The 23,819-nt window shown below is 38.6% G+C and overlaps 1 protein-coding gene across 5 annotated transcripts; it reads left to right on the plus strand.

The window, feature by feature from the left end:
* The first annotated feature begins 511 nt into the window (after positions 1-511).
* LOC112289295 (uncharacterized) lies at positions 512-15,353 on the plus strand. Of its 5 annotated transcripts, none has more exons than XM_024534409.3 (32): positions 512-1,004; positions 1,233-1,305; positions 1,632-2,206; positions 2,347-2,468; positions 2,712-2,870; positions 3,070-3,153; positions 3,443-3,579; positions 3,801-4,023; positions 4,197-4,304; positions 4,470-4,539; positions 4,674-4,798; positions 5,094-5,204; positions 5,419-5,520; positions 5,683-5,763; positions 6,150-6,229; positions 6,379-6,442; positions 6,656-6,811; positions 6,968-7,015; positions 7,133-7,249; positions 7,509-7,620; positions 7,891-7,973; positions 8,111-8,296; positions 8,535-8,711; positions 8,890-9,158; positions 9,281-9,409; positions 9,679-9,847; positions 9,986-10,105; positions 10,298-10,502; positions 10,728-10,834; positions 11,092-11,172; positions 11,469-14,527; positions 14,775-15,353. In XM_024534409.3, exons 3-31 carry the CDS (start codon positions 1,882-1,884, stop codon positions 14,508-14,510), a joined length of 6,792 nt encoding a protein of 2,263 aa, XP_024390177.1. In that variant the 5' UTR covers positions 512-1,004; positions 1,233-1,305; positions 1,632-1,881; the 3' UTR covers positions 14,511-14,527; positions 14,775-15,353. The 5 variants fall into 5 exon arrangements, with proteins under 5 accessions (XP_024390177.1, XP_024390175.1, XP_024390179.1 ...); XM_024534407.3 differs by having other exon boundaries at positions 14,781-15,353; XM_024534411.3 differs by having other exon boundaries at positions 11,469-14,513.
* Positions 15,354-23,819: the final 8,466 nt, after the last annotated feature.

Consider the following 23,819-nt stretch of genomic DNA (forward strand, 5'->3'; position numbering starts at 1 on the left):
CTAGCGGGATTGGGTTAATTTGGGGTTGTAAGTTAGTTGGGAGAGGGAGAGTAAAAAAGGCTGCAGGAGTGGCGAGAACGCAATGCAGGCCATGGAAAGTATCGAACATCCTAGAGGAGGAGTTTCGCCAATCATTCGTGGATGGGAGCATGAGTTGAACGAGGAATGATTCTGGGTATGAAAGCTTGGGGCTGAAATCCGTCCGCCTGCTCGCTCGGTGAAGAACCCAGGTCGTGATTGTCGCTGGGTCGACGATAGTCATCAGCACAGTGGAAGGTTTGTCTGCAGTTTGTCACACGAGCTAAAAAACTAAGAGCAGTGTGTAATTTTCTTATTTTATTTACCCTTGTTCATTTTTATTTTGTCCGCTGAATACTGTTCATCGCGAGTTGCTGCGAATTGTCAAAGGCTGAATTGATCGATTCAAGGGGAGGTGGTGGGCCGGGACGCCTGCGGGGGTTGGATAGTGTGGCTTGTGCTTGTGAGTACACTTCTGCAGCTTCGTCTCGCTTGTGCAGACTGGATTAGTATCCATGGCGTTGATTTTGTCAACCTGATGGTCGGCTATGCGGCATCACCACGACACAGCCCACAGAACAGCCAGGAGCACCAATGGGTCACAGAATTGTGGGTCGATATGGTGTCGATGATCTACCGTTGTTGCGGGGAGAAGATGAGCGTGGCCTTTATTAGGAGGCGTCTGTTTGATTTCGTCCGTGTTGACCCGGCGGGGCTGGGCATAGAATTCAAGTTCTCGCTGCCGATTCCGGGGTTTGAAAGAGTTGGTGGTTCATAGTGGACAAGAGGGACGATGGTTTGCCCGCGTGGTGGAGTGGTTGGAAGTTCCTGCGGAGTTTGTTCACCGACTGCGATTTCTCTTTAACTGCTTCGGTGGTTCGTTGGATGTATCGGTTGGCATCGTGGGGGATAACTTCCTGCCTTCTCAGAATTCTCGCCGGAGTGGCTCCCAACCATTTTTTTTCTCTTGAGGGTCTTCTTTTGCTGTGAGCCTTAGCACCCCTCTCTGCCCCTCTGCTGGTAGCGAACGCAATTGTTGAGCTCGTTGGACTTGTTGTGGTTGCATTGTTGAATTGCGCAGGCGGTTTACAAGAGGTGGGATAGGTAACCTTGGGAGACAATCCTTGATCTTGCTGATGCTTTCCTCGTAGCAATTCTGCCGAATGAAATTGACAATAGCTACTGTTTTCTGTTTTGCGTTTTGATTGTTTCAGTAAGCGATGAGAACACTTCTTACATGTGTCACTCCGACAGTCTTCGTGGTCGTGGTCGCACTCACCAAGAGAGGTCTGGCACCCACCGAGAATCCTTTTAGGTCCTTTGAGAACTTCAATTACTACATTTGCAAATTCGCAAGAACTTAACAATTGAGATGCAATTTTGGGAGCTCCATAGTGTGTTTGTTTCCGTTTGAGTGGTTCTGTTGAACTTATTCTCTTTGAAAGCTTTTTAACCCTACCTCACAGAATTCGTTGATGCGATTGTTTCATTTGATCGTTTCTATAACACGTGTTTGACTATGTCTGTTGCCTGAGGTGCAAGAGCGCATTGGATTACGAGTAATTCCCTCGTAGGCGCTGCATGTACTCAAATATTGCCTTCTATGTATGTAGGGTGAAAGAGTTTCCCAGATCGGATCATCACTGTGACCTTTAAAGCCTTGAGATTGTTTGTGACGGGGGACCGTAGGCTTGACAGACATTCATCAGGTTGCAAGGGTTCAAGGATTTGGATTTATCTCAGAAGCTCTATGTCAGGAAATCTGATAACGAAGAATCTCCGGAGGCAGGCATTCGTCCCATGTATGGCAGATTCAGTTGAAGGAAACAGAAAAATTTAGGGTGCAATAATATTTGGCCAGGTATGGATTACCAGGTGTTCCTTGTAAGATCCCAAGGACAATCGGGAAGTATTCGAGCGGGTCGGGGAGCACTGCGGTTGTTCCGAATTCAAGATCATGGAATCTCAGTCTTACCTTTGTCAACTCCTAATGCAGCACCTTTAGAGTACAGATTTGAGCACATTTCAAAGGTGTTGCCATCAGATGATGACGACACGGAGCTGAAAATAGAGATTCTGGACACAAGTAAGTCGGGGTTTGGATACGAGACCGTACGATACTGGTGTGAAGCGAGGGCGTCGCTCCTTACTGCGCTCCTAAACCGTATAGAGGATATGAATGGTATTGGTATGTGCCAACTTCCCACTATTCGATTAGTTCAGTGCATTGGGGTACCGAGTTCTCTTAATTATGTCGTGAGGGAAGTACTTTTCTTACTTCTAGCTTTGTCTAATTGTTCATGGCAATCATGCGTTGATCTACGATAGGAATTGATTATGCGGCGAAAAAACACAGCATCTGGCGGGGAGGGTTGGTGGACACGATTCTCCGCGTTCGAAGTGCTTCAATCGTGAAAATGGTCAATTTAGGTCATCGATCTGATTATAAGGTGATTGCAGTTAATTATTCTGACATCGTCGGTGGTGGTACGTTGTGAATTTCATACAGTGACGATCTCGTATCAGCAAGCGACCTTGTTATGAAATTTTTGTACATACAGATGATAAATGGTGATCCGTTACCTGTTTCATCATTTTGTCACATTTTTCTGAATAACCTTATCTTTGCTCGCTGCATTGCGTTCTAAAAATTCCTATCATACGTTTTAACGAGTCTTATGTTGATGTTGCAGGCTAAAGCATCCAAGAAAATAAATTTTCTGGACATAGTCAAGCTTGAAATTCTCAGTGACGATGAACAGATTGTGCTTGTCTCTCTGAAGACTCAAACCTTGCGGCTAGCTGTCAAGGATTCTATGGCTTTTGTTTGCGCTATTCAGAGGAACATGAAGGTATGCATGTCTTAATAATTGGATTTGAGTATTGTTTTCTCCTACCTTAGTACCAGGAATTTCTGAAATGAATATCGGTGTTTCCTATGATCTGCATTGCTAGAGCAAACGATGGGGCGTGACTGTCTCTTGTTGCAACCAGAGCATCTGAATTGTATATCCAGAACGACGCAAATGAATTTCTGAACTTTGAATGCAGGCGTATTTGAAGTGGGATATTGGAATTGAGAGGATAGAAACATCTATTATGGTCGACTTTTTCACCAAACACTACAAGAAAGTTGTGAGTGTACTTGATAACTTGTGGTAGTTTAAATCCTGTCATTTGTTTTTGTATCTCTTGAATGAACATGCTCTGCGTCTTCCGCACACTGCAACAGGGATTTCAGTGGCGCTCATACTACTTTGTTTGTGTTTTAAAGAAATGATGCTTCTCGATGTGCAATGAGCATATTAGGTAGAAAACTTGTTTCTGTGTAGCCAGCCTGATACTTCTCATGTAGAGAATTCTTAATGCAAGGACTCCTTTCAATGGGCTTGAGTGTTGACTCACAGCTGCTTTGTGAATGCAGCGAGAATATCCAGTACTGTACGAATTTCAAGCTTTGAAGCAATCTAGGTCGCACAAACACGATGGACCGCGCACCCTCTGTATTACCAAGCATCTCTTAATTGAAAGTTTTGTTAATGACATTATCAACGTCCACAGGTTGCTCATTACTCTTTGCACATTCTTCTCTAACCTGCACTTTCTTATTCAAGAATACATGAGATTCGCAAGATTGGCTATCATTAGAGTGAGCACGTGCTGCTGTCTTGGGTTGTATTGAATTCCCAGACGGTTTGACGTGCTTTATTTGGCCCTTTTTTAAAATATTATTTTGTTTGTTTTTATTACGTTGGCTAATTCTTTCTCTACGCTGAATGCAGTCTAGAGGACTTACTTGGTGTCGTAGTTAGTGAGACAAATGATAAAGAAGTCACTCTGGAATTTACATCATGGAAAGATTGTCACTTCTTACTTGACAACCGTGACGACTTTATTGCGAGCGTAGCAGACGTGATGGGCATGGGAAAGGGCTCTACGTTCAGCGTTCGCTTAGAGTCGTTTCACTCCTTCATGTTTCCAGAGCAACAGAGTTCTCATTACCAGGTCTCAATTACATCAATTTGATGGTTCTATTCAAATGCTATTTACACTAAATGGGGAAATCTTTTCAATTCTGTCTCGTTCACTGCCAAGGGAAAGCTAATTTACGAATATGGTTCAATGAACTGGTAAGGAAATGTTTGTCCCCCATTACTGATACTAGCAATTTGTTTCAGGGCGAGTGTGAAACCTTCTACTTGAATCGTTTTATGGCTGCTTATAATTCTACCCGAGAGGCATGGGCCTTGCACATGCCTTTGAAGGAGTACGCTGCTAATATTCTGGTATGAACTGTGTATGTGATTATTTTATCATTTTGTGGGGAAAATAAGCTATTGTGTGGTAGTCAGCTGCAGTTGGTTCTTAGTCACGTGTTGTAGTGTTGTGTTAAGCTCCAAAGGTGCGTTTGGGTTAGGTACATTGGTTGTGTCTGATGTGTAGTTTGACAGGTGGGGGAGTCACAATGCACTGATCTGAAAATTCTTCAAGCTGTCGGTGACACACTGAAGGAATCCATTGGTAAGAGATCTTACTTGCTTCACTCTAGGTACTTTTTAGAAGTCTTGCACCCATTATTGTGTTACGGTATGGCACGAAAAGCAGTGAAGATTTGTTGAGCTCATTTAGTGACAGTTGGAATTGTTGTATTCCAGGAAAATTGAAGCCAGATGCTGTACGAGCCACAACATGCTGTATGGTTCTTGCGAGGCTTTTGGGATCTAAACCTTGCTTTGATGCCATTAGAAGCTTACCAGAACTTACCACGGTCCTGTTCCAGGTATTTACATCGTTTTCTTGTCCACGGAATCCCTCGTTTGATACTTTCTAGCTATGCTTAGACACATCATCTTTGATGTCCGAATGTGTTTACACATTGGAAATTCAGTGTCTCGAAGCAAAATTTATTACGCCAACCTCAGCCCAAACAAACAAGGAACCTCACATAATGTATCAACTCATAGTGTTTCATCTAGAAATTCGTTTGAGTATGTTTGATCCTCTTATATAAGTTTATAAGTTCCCTTACTATTTTTTTTGCTTAAATCATGCTGATAATGTTGCCTTCATCGCAGTGTGTAAATTTTAGAAGTAACATTGTCTCATATCACGCAACTCTGGTCATACGTTGTGCTATCAAGTTTATCTCTCAACCTGGATCAATTGATAGTGGCACTGCATCAAAGGTGAAGTTCCAAATTACACAGTTCCAAAGATAGTGTGCATGACACAGCTAGCTGCTTTAATAAGGAATTAAAAGTGAAGCGTAAAGTTATCTTTTTTCTCAAAGCAGCTACTATATTCTTAATTGCTTAGAAAGATAGTAGCCAGGTTCTGCGCGTTATTACCTTGAAGCTATTGTGATAATACAATTTCTTATCGGTTACCTGGTTCATGCAGCAAGAATTTGCCAACAGGTTGTCGGTGCTAAGTGCAGAAAATCTACAGCAGTTGGTGGCTTTGCTCCATACGCATTCACTTGCCAATCATAATCCACTTCAGGTTCTCCTGTTATGATTCCTTGATCTTCTCCATTACTTAATCATAACATCAAGAACCTTCACAATAAACGTAGTAGCACTATGAGACTCTTCCGAATCTTGTCCTCGACCACTGACTTTATAAAAAAATTGACTTGTTACATCTGGTGGGTTTTTTTAATAGACGACAAGCGTTTTGGACGTCTTAATGTATGCCCTCAGCTACACGCCGACAGATAATGATGCGGGTCGTCTCTGGCTTAGAGTACGTCCTTCATCAGCTCTCATATTTTTCTTCTAATAGATCTGAAGTTTTTGTTGGATTTTATTCGGAGCTTGAGAAGGGAAAGCATGAAGTTTATAATACAAATTTCCTATATCTATAGCATATATTAGAGATCTTAAAGAGAAAAATGAAAAATGAAAAATGAAAAAAAGAAATGAAAAGAGTATATATATATATATATATCTATATATATATATATATATATATATATGACAGGTTTCAGAGCTGAAAACACGAAAAGGACCTTCCATATTCTTTTGCTGTCATGTGTAGATAAGAGTAGAGCATTATAATGACACGTTTTTATCACACTGAAGGTTAGGTCCGCATGGAAATCCTGATCTCTGTTCATACGTATTGTTCAGGCATATGAGGCGTCTATAATGTCAACCGCAGACCTTCTGTGTATATTTTTCAGGTCAACCAGCGACGTTGTGTTCACTAGGTATCTTATTTCAATCCTTTCTCACTGTGGATACATCTCAATCCTCTGGTGTGCCTTAAAACTGTCTATCACATTTTTTAGCAGCCTTTGTGACCTAAATGATACTAGCTAATTAAAGACTTTGACCATGTTGTTGGTAATTTGAACAGACTCTCAGTTCTCCTCCAAGCATTGCTCACAACAATGTCGTCGGTTGTTCGTAAACATCTCCAAGTAGGCCTCTTTTATCTCCTTCACTTAATTTCAATGCCTCATTTCCATTTGTGATTCTTTTGTAAGAAAACCATCGCGCTTTGTCCCTACTGGCAGCTGTTCCTAGTCTGGGAAGCTCCGCTGACAAGTTCTTAAGAGGTTTATAGAGTTTGCATTTCGTTGCACTTGTAAGTTGAAACCTCCTGACCATTTATCTTTACTGTTTTTGTACAGAGTGTATGCCTTTATCGGTGCGTGCTTCTATTGCACTTGAGTACCGCAGTATTCTCGAAGAAGCCACATCTCCGTTTGCTGAGCTGTAGTATAATGTTTCTTTTGATGCAAGAAAACCGTGACGCGAAGAAGCTGCTTACGTCTGTGTTACCCAAAGTGAGTGTGCAGTTTACATTTAGATTCCCATACATCTGTTTTACTCAGAAGCCTGATAAGTAAGATAAGTTAAATGCTTGAACGGTAATTTGATCAGAAATGCTGGATTCATCTTCTACTGAGTTGCTAATCGTCTACAGTGGATTTGTTGTGTAGGGTGTGATGAGTTTGTACGCCAATAAATTGACTGAGATTGATGGCAAGGTGGGCTGCATTGTCCATTACTTGATTGCTTAATTTTTGTTATTAAATCTGAACTCGAATAACACCCGATGAGTTAGCAGGCTTGCCAATTTTCTGACTTTGGAACTCAATGTGTAGAAGGAACCTGCAGACGAATTTTGTGCATGGAAGGATACCATTGAGTTGCTTCACAGTAGAAACGTTGAGACGCCGCTTCTTGTATGGAACGACATTAAGCGTTCGGAGCTGAGGAAGGTACAATAACTTCCACGATTTATGATACGCATTCCAATTCTTTTGCTCTGTGTGTTAGTTTGAATTGCATAACCATGCATGTAAATGTTTCAGGTGTTTTTGTTAGTTTAGTTATGATTTTGTTTCGTCTCCGGATGATTTTGTAACGCAGGTAACCACTTGAAGGCAAATTCAGTTCATATTTCTTCTGGATATTGCTTGTTTGTTCTGTGCCTAAGATCAATGTTATTAATAAGAAGCTATTATGTGATGTTTACAGTACCTTCGGAGTCAAATAGAGGGATATTATGCGGCCTTGGAATCGAGCAAAGATGTATGGTTTAACTCGGCAGATGTTCAGCTTGAATATTCCTCTGCCAGTGAAGGAGGAGGTCAGTTTCATCTGCACACTAGTCCAGGTTTCTATTGTTTCATTTTAGTTTCTTATTGTATTTTGTTGTATTCTGTTGTATTCTGGTACTAATTCTGCTAAACCTTTTCATTGACGTGCTTCATTGCTCATGACTGCATGATCTACATGATCCAGTCATGGGCATCAAATTTTCGTAGGCGACTAAGGTCAGAATTGGGGTGCATTGTTTTCAAAAGGACCTATTTGGATTAAAAATTTGACACTTGGGACCGGGTTTGGTGACTTGCAGGGTCTGTTGTTAGAGGCATTCATCTTGAGCTTCTTGTTGACCACCACCCTCCTGCGCATGGTCTTTACAATTCATTCTGGAAGGTATATTGTATTCGACGATATTTTTCATTAAGTGCTTGAATTCAGGTGCCTTATGAGAAATATCCTCTGGAAATGAACGCAGTCTAAATACCTTTCTTTATGTAATTTTGACATTATCTCTATGATTTGTGAAACAGCTTAGCGATCCGCAGCCTTTATTTCAGTCAGTATACCAAGCCATGCTTCTGGGCTTTACTCCATTGTTTGGCAACAACAATCTACCTGAACTTGATCTGCGCCTAGCTGTGCATGTGTTGACCTGGATCTACGAACGACATACAGAGGAGGTCACCTTGTGTATGGAGACATTGAAAGTTATCGAGGTATTCTGCAGTTCATCCTCCTTTTGAGGGTACATACAACGAGCTTTTCATATTCTCTTCACAGCTAACTCTGGGCAGCACCTGATTTGATGAAGAGGATAATCGACAAGTGTGCTTTGCTCGGGGTTTTTCCTAGTCGTTGAGGCTTCCTAACATAACTTTCATTTTGAGACATTGTCAATACTGCTCCATATCAATTAGAAAATGACTGGTGTACTCGGCTGTGAATGCGTGCTAGACGGTGGTGGGGATGCTGCGGGAAGTTATTGACAGTGAGCATGAGGTCTTTGTATTCAAATTGGTCATTTTTCTGCTGGCCACGTTGAAGAAAGGCAAACGAGAGAATGTGGTTCGTTTTACCCACGCAGGGGGACTTGCTGTTCTGGCATCCTTAATGGTGTTATCTGCAGATAAGGTGCCTTTTAAGAACTCTATTTGTCAAAGTGAAAAATATGGAGTATTTTAGTTTAAAGAGATTGTTGATCTGATGCGGTTGTCTCTTTTATTTACTTATTTATTTACTTTTCAAATACCTCTTTCACGAGCTTTTTTATTAGATTTTTAACGAGGTCGCCGATGGTTTTGATTAGCAGAGTTGTAAGAACAAGCTGGAATTTGAATGCGATGGCTGGACCAGTAAGGATACTGTAGCTCAGGGTGCATTTGAAATGGTGAATCATGTGGGATCTGACGGAGTATCAAGGTTGGTGAGGATTCCGTCGGGAAGTGCACGAGAAATGATGGGGAAATCTGTGCATGATGGCAGCTTAGAAGCCAAAGATGGAATTAGGTGGCAAGATAAAGAAGTTCCTCCCAAAATTCAATTGGGTCTAGTCCTGGATCAGTTGGAAACTGTTTTGAGGTGCTTCCTTACTTTCTTGATAATGTTCTGTAGAAACTTCACATAACTGTAATGTGAAATTCTGATGGGTGATGGGTGATGGGTGATGGATGATAACGGCATACTGTGGCCTGGTGACGCAGTGTATCTGGTGATAGTAGTAGTAAGCAACGTTATCCACCATCTGCTGCAGTGTTAAGCCTTACCAAGGACGAAACTCTTTGTCACTTAGTGCAAGTTTTACTCCGTCTCAAGTCACCCGAATTCGGCAGGTACATACGATACCTTGCATCTATGGTGGGAGCTGCCAAATTAAAAAAATGGGTTTGTTCCTTGAAGTTGGATATCGCATTCAACCTATTTTAAGGGTTGTGTTACTAATTAAACACTTGAGTAGTCACTTGATCATCATTTACAGCTCCTATTTTCTTGTAGTATACTCATTAAGCTTGGTTAGGGGCTTCAGTTTTTCTATCATTGTAATATTTATTTGTCTCAAGTCTTTGTTTTCTGAACTTACTGACAAAGACCTCATGATCAGGGTTTTGGAAATCCTCACAATTATTGTCAAGGGAAATAAGAACGCCATGGGAAAGCTGTACTCATTAGGTGCCTTTGAAATTCTGCTTTGGAAATTCCTTGCTGGAGATCTTGTCGACTGGGAAAAAGACACGATCTGCAAATTCTTGTTGCAATGCCATTTACTGCAGGTATTCTGCCCTTATGTCAACCTAAATAGTTTGTTTCGGAAAGTGCACAACACTATTCTGATTTATTTGGAAACGCTTGTAAGTTTTCTTGTTTTGCTAGTTATGACTTCGAACTTGTTGAAACCCATTTTGTGGCAGGATCAAGGAACGATGCTTAATAAATCTGTGATCGATCCGGACGATGACCAGTCACTTTGTAAGGCTAGTGCACTTCGACTATACATACCTGATGCAATTATTATAAGGGTTATGTCCGAGGTATGCTGACGACCTTCTTGTTACTTTAGCAAGTCTGTTCATTTCTTTTGAACCTTTTCAACTGAGAGTCATAAAGAAGTTTGTCTTTTGATGGCAAGTGACTACTCAAGATGCTTGTTAGCAGAAACTTATCACGCGGTCAGTTGTGCAAAGGTAATTATTGCTCTGAAAGCTGATTTTTCTTGGGTTCAGGAGATGGACTCATACAAACTACTCGCATCAATATTGGATACCGAACAAGACGCACCCGAGATTATCTGGAACATGGACATGCGGCGAAATTTGGTGGATCATCTAACTAGAGAATTGGAGCCATATGTGAAATTTCGTGCCAGCGACCCCATGGCACTTTACGTGCACACATCTCGAGCTCCTATACACTATCCTCAGTTGGCTGGTAAGTCGGGATTGACTTCATAACGCACGGATTACATGTTCATGATATTCAACGTGAATAGCTCTTGCTACTAAAGCGAATTTAGTAGTTAAAGCACACATTTAAGGCGATGAAAAATCCACAGCAGTTTTACACAGGGGATTGGATCGTATCAATACTTCAAATTTTCAAAAGAAAATTCAGTTAATGTGCAGCTACTCACGATATTTCTTTTTTGTATTGCAGACATGATCTTCTCTGCTCCTTTTTATCTACAAAACCTTCTTGATAAGGATCGCTTTTCAGATTACCTAATCACTGACCCTGAGCGGTTCTTGAGCAGCCTCATGCTGGTAAAGTCACATTCTAGATTTTGTGGTATAAGGTCTTACATGGTTGCATCAGATGAGGTTTAGCTTCTTGTTATAACGGAGCACAGAAAGATATTCTGCATGATCTTGAATTTGGCCGTGTTTGTGTCAGGTGTAGTATGAAAAACAGGATATGCAAAACATGTTCTCTTGTACAGATTGAATTTTACAAGGTCCTCATTCTTTACTGATTAGAGCATGACTCTGACTATTTATTTATTTATTTTTGTGCGACGTAGGGTCTTCGGAATTTGGCAAAAGCTGGGGATTCAGTGTGGCGCAAGGAAGTACAGCGAACTCAGCTCCTTCTACACGCCTTGGTATTGATTTGTTCCCTACTCACTCTTGCTTCTTATAATGAAACTGTTGGTATAGTGTTTTTTCAGCTTTCGACGTGGTTTTTGTTCACTTTTTCTGCGCTGGAAGATAGCTGTAACGGTTTTTTTATGTTTATCTTTTTATTACGTACCGTATCCTTTCAATGTATCTTCCAAATGTATTCGACTGCCCAGGTGGTTTCTGATGTCAAACCTCGAAAGCTTAAGAGCGTCACATGAAATTTATTGTGTCCTTAGATTAAATTCAGGAAGAGTCTCAAGGTATTTTATGCGTGCAGGCACACCTCATTGACCGGCACAAGCTCAAGCTGCCGAGTGACACAGAGTACCTCCTCGTAACGATGTCATCGCTTTCTTTACAGACTTGCTTAGTTGAGAGAGAGAGGTCTGCTCAAGTCTGCATAGATACCCTGCACTATACTGTCAGAGTTCTTCGAAGAGTTGTAGCATTGAGAACCAAGGGAGAAGACTTGCCCCAAGCAACACTGAGCTTCGCCCTGGACATCCTTTCGCTTGGGTCTTGGTGGAGCGCCAACAATAGTCTCGACTTAGCGCTTTCGGGGTCTCTGTCTGTGCTAGAGGTCATATCCTCTAACCCTGGTGGAAGGAAACATTTGTGGGATGACCTTCGGTGGCTGAAAGGCATGCAGTGGGCTCTTAACTCTGCTGTGAGCGATGCCACTGCAACCCCACCGAGACCTCCAAGCGTCATCTCCTACACTGCATTGAGTTGCTTGAAGCACTTTGCAGAGGATTCAGATTTCACTCAGATGATTATTAATGAGGGTTTTCATCTCTCACTGCTGTTGCTAATACTCCCGTCGACAAGCGCAGATTCAAATTCTCAAAGCTTTAAATCTACACTGCCAATTTCGGCTGCAGATGTGCTTGGCTCTTTGGTACGATCGGAGGGAAGTAAACGTAGCTCCCTTTCTAATCTGATGCCTAGGGCGCTTCTGTCTTGGTTGCAAAATGACGAGGACCTTGGTAGATTCATCCACATTGCAAGCTCGAACATTCAGAGCCCGACCACAGTGTGGACTGCTGAGGTACGGAATGAGCTTCGTGACAGGGCGCTGGAGCAGATAGCGAGGAACAAGGATCTGACTCACGGGGATGAGGCGCAATGGCTGCAGAGCTTTGAGTATGCTTGTCTTCGGTCAGAGTTTGTAATCGGTGGAGTTTATGTGAATCATCTTGCGTCTGGGAAGTGGGAGGCAGATGATCTCCCAGATGACATTGTGTTTCTGGATCTTATCATGGATTACCTTGAGAGAGAACGCAGTGTTGTGAGCGGGGCTGAGATTCAGAGCGAACCAACTGAGGAATATGAAGATAAGCATGTAATCTTTTCTGAAGGCGCGCAAGAGCGGGACAGTAACGCAGCTGAGCTTGAGAAATACGTCACTGTGCTGATGGCAGTAGAGGAGTGTCTAATTTACGCAGCTTCTCATAGTAGAAACGATGTGATGAATGGGATCAGATTGGAAATACTCATGGAAATTGCGGCGATGGAGCAGTGTGCACCCAAAGTCTGGACTGCAATCATGTGCATTTTCAAGGTGCTAGCGCATTTTGAAACGTACCAAAAGGTCATTTTCCAATCAAATCTACTCGGTATAGCAGGGATATACCTTTGGAATTCGGTGGCGGAAGACAAGGGTGACGAATCGAAGACGGTTCTTCTTGCCACTCTTGACATGCTACAATCCTTAAGTAATCATATTCCCCCTACCGTAGAGATGACAAACTATTTCTCCAGCAGCGGCGTGCTCTTTCCCTTGTTATGTCTCTTTTGCGATGTTGACCTTCCGAGTTTGCGAACAGGGATAATAGAACCCGAGAAGATAGGTACTGATGAGAGATTAACGGCAGCTTACACGCTTGGTCAACTCCTGTTGTGTTCGAGTGGGGTCAGCCATCGTGTAAGTTTTCCTGAAGGTTATGCAGACCGTAAAGAATCCCGTAGCGAATCCAAAAATTCTAGGGCAACAACAGATATAGACGATCTCATGAATCTTCTGGAGCCGGGCTATGAGGGGCCGAAACCGCTTGTATTCCGCACCTTGTCATTATTAATGCCACTCGAGCTTCTGTCCGACCTGGCGCATAACCCGACTCGGGCCTGTGAAAGATACACCGAGACGGTCTACCTTCCGAGGCTGGTGTGGGACGGCGAATTGCGGCGTTGCGTCAAGCAGCTGCTCACAGAGGAGGCTATCAAATTGCAAGGGTTAGTGAAGAACCAGGTGGTTGCAGGGCTTGGATCATGGGCGTTGGAGTTTGAGCAGCCAGTTTTCACTCGCTGGATACTTGCCACTATTCCACACGACAAATCCAAGCCGATGTACAGAACCGCAAGAGAAGAGGGTTATGTACCAGAAATGTATTTAGGGGGATTTTTTTTGGACCATTTTCTTAGAATACCCATGTTTGTCTTTGGCAAATTACTTGAGCAACGTTTTCTTCGTGAAGTGCAGAAGGCTATAGTTTTGGGGGTCTATGCAGAAGATCCTGATTCTCTAAGAAGACTTATACTCGCGTTGCTGTTGCTTTTCAAAGGCCGGCCGTATTTGTTGGCTGGAAGATCATACATCGACATCTTCCTTGCTGTGAGCCGTTATATATGCCCCACTGGAGCTGAAGCTCGTATGCTAGCACAACCAGCCATGATTCTGACGCACTTCATTGCCAACCACAAAGACATCGTCGATTGCATCGTTTCGGAAGACTTGATTGAAACTTTACTGGCATTTCTCAACTTGGACGTTCCCGAAGCGGACGCTGGTTTTGCTGGCACTGACCCTAGGCTGTGCAGCCTTATGATTTTTCTCAGGCTAATAAGGTTGAGTCCTGCAACCATCGAGTTTACCTCACGCGTAGGTGTTGTTCAAAGAATTGCTGAGATGGTGCTTGATATGGATGGAAACCATGACGTGTCGAAAACAGCTCTGTATTGCTTGGTGTTGATGTCCCACGACAAGCGTAAAGGCCAAGAAGTGGTCCGAATATTGGATACTTTAGTGCAACCTGACAGTAAAGGCTTCAAAGACATTCCTATAGATAGCATCTGGGACGATGTTGCCGACTTTGAGATTCTGCAGCATTTTCTCCAGCATCGGCATCCATGTGCGTGGTGGACCTCTGACAAGATGGTGGAGCTTGTGGACGATGTGGTGTCGGCTACACCGACTATTTCTACTACTGGATCTCCCAGTTCAAAAGCTGCCATCAATGGTGCGACCGAGGACCAAGAGGTTATCAAGGGCTCTATGCCTGAAAAATGGGATGGTCGGTTCTTGCAGGATCAGCCTAATTAAGAGGTAATTTGTCAGATGTAAGTTATTTATTTTCCTTTCCTTTCCTTTTCTATCTTTTACTTCCTCCTTCGCTCTCTTCCTCTCTCGTTATCTCTCTCCCTCTCTCCCTTGCATCGTTATCTAAAACCTTTTTACATGACTTTCCGTCGTCATTCACATTGGATAGAAATAGATGCCAACTTCATGTGCACTGTAATGCACGAGACTTTCCTGCAATTTTATTTCAGTTACTCCTGTAGTCTTACGAGCTTACTTGAATGAAAGTATCAGGAATCAAGGCTTGGAGAGGCGTACAGGGAGTCGAGGTGCGCTTATCGAATGAACCTTTTCATGCAATCATGCCTTGATTCAATCTCAAGGGCACGCCTATTGTTCTTGGCGTAGCTGAAGGTGATAAATGGATTTCACTGTTACTCAAGCATACAGTTTCTGTCTGTGTATAGGTTGTAGTGTACATCATTCTAGGATAGAATTGAGTCAAGAATGGAATGTAAAGATCCAGAGAGGTATGTATATGTGAGATAACCCGTATAAATTTTAGCAGATCGAAATACGTAGTTGTGTAGAATACTGAGGCAGATAAAACAGGATAAGAAAGACATCGCTGGTGCAAAATTTGCACCTAGTAGCCACGAGTCACTGAAGAATAATAGTTGCACTTGTATTGGTGAAAACATGTACACTATATCATTTATAGGTTCTTGTAACCAGGGCACAACTATCTGTTGAAGTGAGAGTAAGATCGAAGTAAAGAGGAAGTGCAATTCCTAGCATTTATGGGTCTCAAAGTTGGGATCATGTGGGATTAACACAGGAGCAATAAAAAAAAGTCTTTTCAAGGTATTACTCTTCACATTCTGTTAGAACCACTTAACTTCGAAACACCTTAAACCGTCAACTTTAGGTTTTTCAGCTATCTCCGGGGGGGGTAAATTTTGGAAAAAAATTGTGTTGGATGGAGAAATAAGGTTTTGATGTGCTCCAGAAGAAAAGAAATTGAATCGCCCCAGTGATTGAATTGATAAAAATGTTCAAAGCAATTTTTGCAATTTATCCCTAAACCAAGTCGTAGACTTGAGCAAAACCGTGTGTCGAGAAACCAAAAGTTGGAGTCATGAGGCCGCCATTTCTGCAACCACATGGGTGGAATTCCGCGCACAATGTGGGCACTGATCCACTCGCACATTTGACAGAAGCCACGGAAAGGGGAGGTAGATACTGTGTGCAGCCGTGTTCTTAAACCGTGCCTGGGTTCCTCTTGAGCCGTCATGTCAACGTCCGCTTTCTTAGGACTTGCACTTCCACGAGGCCCCGTTCTCGCAGGGATCGCTACTCCGCAAACACGCGATTGCGCGACGACAAGGGGCTTCGGTCCATGCCCTACTGGTCTTGTCGTTGAAAACCACGCATAAATTACGTGGCTTTGCTTTTACTTTTTCATCCGTCGTAGCGTTAACGTTTTCGTTTGGATGCGTTAGCTTTTCCAGCTCGTCTCCTTTAAAGGTTGTATGGGTCATGTGTTCTACAGAAAAAAGGATTTAGTGTTTTACATGGTGGTCAGTGCATGCAAACGTGGTTGAAGAAATTTTTGATTTAAGAAATTAAATAATCATGGTTTATGCATATTCAATATTCGAGATTTCATCTTAAAATAATACTTGTATTGAAGTAATGTTGTGAATATTATAATATGATATTTCTAAGGAAATATATATATATATATATATATATGATAAAAATATTGGTTTATGATCAAGATGTAATGGTTGAACTTAAAATTGACACTTATAGGAAACCAAGGCATATTTATTTACATATAAAAGTTGAAGTTTTTTTAAAGCATACATGTGTTAATATGTTGAATTGATTTGTATAAAATTTATCAAGTTACTCCATGGTTACAAAGATTCCTACATTAAAAGAATCCATGCCCTTCCTATATCTACCATTTCCTTTTAAAACAAGCCTTGTGGAATGCTACTTTGGCTCACATTGCTTGTTGGAAATGTCCTCTTTAGCATATACATGAATAATAAAACAAATTGTGTAGGTGGCATTGTAGAATGCAAATAGATTGTAAATGATGGAAGTTCAGAGAAGTTAGAATGAAAGGGGAAGAAGAATTGACTTTTGATTTGAAGAAATTAAGATCCAAATGGCATTATTGTAGTAAAAAACTATGACTGTTCATAGCTTGGTTCTCTAATATGCACTTGGTTAAAAATTGTATTCCTTGATGGCATCATTTGGCTTTTATACACATTCTCCATTTTCGTCCTTGTGCAAACTTTCTACCTCTCCCATATAGCTTTAACCCACTCTATTGCTTTTACAATTCAAGCTATATTAGCTTCTTGTGCACTTAAAGTCTTTGCATATTACAACACTTCTTTTACAATAATACGATATATTTAGATGGCAGTCTTCTTTGTACTTTGCAACACCAATTGTTGAATTTGCTTTGCTTGTTCCATTGTACATTGAGGATTAATTTCTTCTTCCTTTATTTGCTTATATTTTTAGATTTTTTTTTTTTTTTTTTTTTTTTTTTCTTCTCTCTGACAATCTTTCTTTGCTTGCAACACCTTTCATTGGAGTTTCATTGAATCTATTGCTTCTTCATACTCATATGAAGTGAGCATGATGGATTTTGTAAAATCTACCATTGGATCATGTTATTGATGATTAAACCAAATAATATAAGACAACCTCAAGAAGTGTATTATAGACTCTTGATTCTCATTGCAACAAGACTAAACTAAGTCAGAAATCTAAGATCCTTCCAATCCATAATAATATAAGGCCTCCTCACAAAATAGGACAAAAAAAACTAAAAAAAAACTAAACAAAACTAAACAGAATAGGCCATGAAAGACAAAACTGAGCAAAAAGAAATAAAATAGAATAGATCTAAACAGAAAGATGCAGAACCAAACTTTACTTGGAAAAAGAGTTTGAAGCCATAATTGACCAAATGCCTTAAAAGGCCCAGGCTTGTCCTATTTATACTTTATCCTACCATCATAGACTTTCTAAAATGTTCTTAGGTGATAGGCCCCACATAGATAACCGTTGTAACTCCTTTTCTAGAAGATTCTATGGTGGACTCCACTTAGATAACCATCCTAAGCTTTCTTCTAGAAGGTTATATGGTAGATCCTACCTAAATAAATGCCTTAAATCCTTTCTAGAAACTTCCATGATTCTAATTATCTATATAATTATCTTATCTATACCTTGTTACAGTCATCTTAAGTTTCATCTTCTTTATTGAGCACTTCATTTCTCTCATTGTTTGCTTTTGGATTACTTGGTTTAGAATTTTATATGAAGAAATGATTGGTGTTGAATTTAATTGTCATCTAATGACTTACTTCAACTATTCTTTGTCTAGTGCAGCCACTAAGTCCATAACATTGCTTCCTTGTACTTGTTCCAAAGTGCCACCATCTTAAAAAAAAAGCGTCCATAGAAGTGTTCTTGTAGATCCTAGATAGTTTCATGTACTTCTTCACAGCCTCCCTATTCAATGAATAAATACTCATAGTAAGAAAACTACTTTGAATATTTGATGGAATTAGTACCTTTTATAATGCAAGAGAGACTTATTTTGCTAGTACGTCCTTTGTTGCAATTCTATTTAAATTGTGCAATATCCAATAATGTTTGTAATAACCAAAAAATTGCTTGAAAGGTTTAAAAATCAATATATTCCAAGGCTCTAAGAAATGGGAGGTGTAGAATGGCAAAATCACAACATCCAAGCTAATACTATAAACAAACATGGCAAGTTGGAGCATAATGTAGCTATTGTGCCTATCGAGTACCAATAAGTGGTATTTTTTAATAGAAATTTCATCTTCATGGTAGATACACTTTACAAAATAAGTAATCGATGTTGAAAACAAATTTGAAGTCATCTAAGCTTGGAATTGCATAGACATAGTTGCTTCGGATTTGCACTTCTTTATATAACTTTTTCAAAACTACCTTCTTCAAAAAATGTAAAAAATTGGTATGGCATTAGTAAAAGCATTCACTACAATAAGACATGACAACTACTTTCATTGATTAGGCACTATAGACTGCATGTGACGCATGCTAGATTTTGCAATGACTATTGTACCACTAATTTTTCTTAAACACCCCATCTTCCATACATAATGTGAATAAATTCAAAATTAATAAAATTAAACTTTTGAAAAAAAAAAAAAAACATTACTTGAAAGAAAAAAAAAACAAAATATTATCAACAAAAGAAAATAGAACTTGAAAGAAAAGAAAAGAAAAGAAAAAACATAACTTAAAAGAGAACAAAACAAAAGATTAAAATAAAAAAATAAACTTAGAAAAAAAAATAAAATTTGAAATAAAACAAAATAAAACTCAAAAAGCAAAACAAAATGAGAGGTGGTAAACTACCTGCTTGTATGCTTGCTTCATTGTAATTCCAAATGCAATGAGATAGATAATAGTGCAAGTTGTACAATGTTTCCAAGTCTTCATATAATATTACTTTATTTTCTTCTTAAATGGCATCAATTCTAGCATATTTAAAGACATTAGATGCATGTAAAGTGAGTTCCAAATAGCAAATGATAAACTACTGCATCCATCTATTATTTGGAATTCTATCAAAGAACAAGGTCCTTCAAGATTTAGTAATTTCATAAACTATGAATTTTAAAATATAGGATGAGAGGCCATACTCTACATCTTATATCTTTGTAAAATAATTCAATACTTGTGTTTCTTCTTTACTTGTTATTACATTCTTTGCATTCCAAGCTTGGTTTTTTATACGTCCATATTACCAATCATATATATTAGAGATTAAAATGTTATTTCTTTCTCCTATGACTTTGATAGAGATTCCATTGTATCATAAGTACACATATTTATTTAGATAATAAGTGCTATGTAGAACATAAATGTAAGTAGATTTAATATTATCTTATGGAAAAACTCCTTAGAAGCTTTATAGATGCATATTTGACTTTATACATGTTTATAGTTGATTTATAGGCTAGAAACTTTGCCAACAAGATAGTCATGTATTGTATGTGTAGATAGCTTGTGGTACAAGTTAATGATCTGGCGCACATATAGAAAACTTGCCTTGCAAGTTAAAACATATGTTTCACAAATTCGACATGTATTGGAGGTCTTATAGGATGTTGCTACATAGCTCTTATTTGGATAGTATATATGGAGGCAAGAATGAAGCCTTCTTCACTCTTGTCAATGCATTTTTAGTCCATAGTCTTATTTCAAGATCTTTTAGTCTTCTTGTCTTTAACAACAATCTTTCTAGTTCAATATATTATCATCTTTGAGAGATTTTTTTGTCTTTTTAAATGACATAAGAGTATATTGAGTTTTTTTTTTTTTGAGATTTATATCCTTGACACATTGTTAATGTTATTGAAAGCACATTTGAGGTCTTCATCAATCCAATTACAAATCTTCTAAGTCCTTCTTTGATCAACTTTTGATGGCATCTTTCCTTCCTCCTCTCCCTTACTATCCATTTTAAGATGCCCTTGTGCCATCATGGCCTAGTCAATATGTGAAAAGAAGAAGTGTTCTTCAACAATAGGAAATCTTGATGAAATTGGTGGTTGATAATGGGAAGGCAAGAAGTTGCAAAAAATTTGTATTCTTCTTCTATGACTAGTTATCGAATCCCTAAAGTGGCGACTTGGATGTCCAATTGGCTGCGAGATTCATTGTCTTGAAGCATGTGCATACAACTAGAAAAAGAATACAATCCATATTATTAAATATTCTCCTTCTAGCATGTTGTGGCTAATTTATACCTTGCACCTATTCAAAAATTTTGTAGTCTACTTGAGGATGCAGTCGATGTTGACCATCATTGGAGTTGTTTCTAGTTAATTCATCACCAAAATTGTAGTAGCTCTCTTCTTTTTTAGATTTGGTGTCAAAGAATTCTTCATGTCTAAGCAAATCTACAACACATTCCATATTAAAACTTGCACACATTCTACTATTTTCATAAAACAACACCATTTATGGAGTAGATTGTAAAAAAGGTGGTTGCTATTAACTACTTCAAAAGAATATCTTAGATATTTGGATCATATGCATTGGAGTATTTAAGAAATTTTTATATCTTTGTTATTAAATACCATCACTAATAGATCACACTATACTATTTGAACACAAAGATAAGAGAAAATATGATATTGAGATTTTATCACTTGACAATAAAATAATTTTTACAAAAGATTTTTAGGTATGCAAGTTTTATATTCTACTGTGTTTAAACCTACAAATAGTCCTTAAATTTTTTTATAAAAAAAAATAGTTCAACATATAAGTATATTTTTGTATCTTTTACATATTAAATAATAATAAAATATTAATTATGAAGTAAATTGAAATAATTTAATATACATAGAAGTTTCTTTTCATAAAACCCTCTTGTCCTTACAGGATGAGTGAGACTCTTGCCGGCTTACAAACCTCGGACATTGTGAACCAGATCATTAAAGAAACAAATGGAAATAAAAACTTTCAATTGTACCTGATATTTTAGAAGGAAGAAACCTTGCACTACTAGACAGTTACAATGAAAGGAGTGGATTATTTGTAAATCTGCAATTAGCATCAAACTAGAAATCCAACTACCAAACCAGGATTTTCATCAACAGTACATGCATAGAAATTCAAATTATCAGTGGATGATACCTGAATTTTAAATGAATTTGAGTTGATCATACTCTTTACATATAAATTATTAAACAAACAGTTTGTGAACATGTGTTACTCCATGATTTTTATGTTTTTACAATTTTTATTTCATAATACAAATTATACATAACGTAATTGTTTGTTTATTTATTTTTTGATCTTCAAAAATTGTTATAAAACTTTTACATGACTATGTACACTATTCAAACATCGAAACAAAAATTCACAGATAAAAAAGAAAAGTTGACTCTAAATTACAAAAGTGAATTTGACTCAAAAAACATACAGCAAAGATCTGCAAGAATGAGAGGAAAATAAAATTCATTCTAATTTTATTAATTTAATTCTCATACCTGGTATAGAACATTATGTCACAAATAGAAAAACAAAGTAAGAATCTCCTTCTTTTTCTACTGTGTGAGGACAAGTCATTCCTCATGTGCATCACTACCCTCTTTATTACTCTTATTCATATTGTTGATTCACAAAAGTACATATTCCCTCAAAACCAAGCAATTTTTTATGTAATATATATATATATATATATATATTTAAAATAATAATAATAATCATAATGATAATAAAAAACAACACAAATAAATCAACAACAGTGGTACAGTGTAACTAGAAGTAGAAGAAGAAGAGTTCATCAGAAGAAGAGTCATAAAATGGTGGTCTCTTGGGATGTGCATGTTGCATGTTCAATAATTCTTTGTTGTTCATGTTTTATCTCTTTCTCTAATCTTTATGTAATTTATAAGATTAGTTTCTGTATAATTTCTAATTCAGATTTCACTATATACTAGTGAAACATTTTTTTCAAATCCATTCTAGTTCTAACTTGATCCTAAAATTTTTTCATTTTTCAAAACCTTATTTCAATGGCTTTACAAACGTCATCTTGTAATGCTTGAAAAATTATTTGACAAGTGGTCTTGAGATTTTAGACGTCAATTCTGATGTTAGTGAGGAGTCCTTAAAGAAGTTTCAATATTCAAGGAAACAATTTTACAAGTTGTGATGATTACATTTTGAGATTGTTACTGATATTGTTCTATTGATTTTTTTTTTTTTTTTTTTTTTTTTGTAATATGCAAATATTGACCATTTATTGACTTTTTTCATTGACTCAATCAACCTCCTAAAGAAGGTAGATATCCTGCTTTGATCTAAATCAAGATTTCTCTTTGTAGTTTGTTCCAGGAGTGGTGAGCTTCAACCTCAACATTCCAAATGTACACATGATTTCATGTTTCTGTAGAAATGTAAAATAATCATGTTTATTTTGGAAAACTGTAATCATCTACATGTAATTTTGGTGCAGGATTGAATCTTTTGTAAAAATAAATGATAATAATAAAAATAATAATGAACTATTTTAATTATATATTTCCAATAAGATTTATATTTCCAATAAGATTCATCTACATTTATTTTTAAAAATTTGCATATATATTTAAAAAATTATCATAAAATAATAGCATCATTAATAAGCATCAAACAAAAGAATTGGTGGATAAAAATTCTCAGGAAAATATGAAATCACTAATATAATGCCATTATAGATCCTACTTGAGTTTAGAATATATTGGACAATGAAAAGAAAAGAAAATATAATCTGTGAACATATTATTAAAGACATACAAAGTATATAAAATTTCTTCTAATCTTGTTCTTATTTTACAATTGGTAATGGAGAAAAAAAATCTCTACAAAATTCAAATTATTTCTACCAAAAAAATCAACTAAACATTTTGTCACATTCAATTAATCAACTACTCTAAAAATGTAGATCATATATTGCTTTTTTGATACCCACAATTGTCAAACTACAAGTTTCTCAACATCTTTTTTCACAAAGTCTGACGGGGGGGGGGGGGGTTTCAGAAGGGTATCTGGAAGAGCACTGATTGTGGATTTTGGATTACAATGAGAAGCAGCTCGATAGCGTTGGAAGTTCACTGAGTATATCCTTGGGAGGGTTCCACAACTAGGAGTGTATCTGGATTGGAAGACGAGTCGTGATAGGGTCTGCAGGTTGTAACCATGGACGCATCTAGAGATGAAGAAAACCAGAATTCTTCGAAGGTATGTACTCATCCGAAGGAACTCAAGCGGCAGGAGACTATCCCTCTCAAGAAACACGATAATACTGAGGTGGATGAAGAAGCAGCTCCCGCCAGCACCTCAGAGAAGACCAGCACCATAGCTGTCATTGCTGTCATTTCTCTCATTCTGTTCCTCGGATTGTTCGCACTGATCACCTGGCTCGCCATTCGACCCATCCATGCTCCTAGGTACACTATCGACGGCGTTCGCGTAAAGTCCTTCAACATGAACGCCACCGATTCCACCCTCTCGACCTTGCTAGAATACAGTCACCGCTCACAACCCCAACCGCAAAATGAGCTTCAAGTACGACTGGATCACGCTAGATACTCAATACAATGGACAGGACTTGGGCAGGGGCTCTCCGATGGGGCCTTTCAAGCAACGCAAAAACAGCAACGTCACATGGTATTCCATTCTCAACGTGTAGAAATTCGCACTTCAACCGGTTCCCTGACGGCTCAGATGAAGAATGCGTCGGTA

Source organism: Physcomitrium patens, chromosome 12 (assembly GCF_059467195.1).
Source record: "Physcomitrium patens ecotype Gransden chromosome 12, ASM5946719v1, whole genome shotgun sequence".
In the NCBI taxonomy this organism is placed as follows: domain Eukaryota; kingdom Viridiplantae; phylum Streptophyta; class Bryopsida; order Funariales; family Funariaceae; genus Physcomitrium; species Physcomitrium patens.

Bases quoted from the DNA above. Each gene is read 5' to 3' on its own strand.
- LOC112289295 (XM_024534409.3), top strand. From the start codon at position 1,882: ATGGATTACCAGGTGTTCCTTGTAAGATCCCAAGGACAATCGGGAAGT. The intron at 2,207-2,346 runs GTATGTGCCAAC...GATCTACGATAG, and splicing joins AGAGGATATGAATGGTATTG to GAATTGATTATGCGGCGAAA. The intron at 7,016-7,132 runs GTGGGCTGCATT...CTCAATGTGTAG, and splicing joins TGACTGAGATTGATGGCAAG to AAGGAACCTGCAGACGAATT.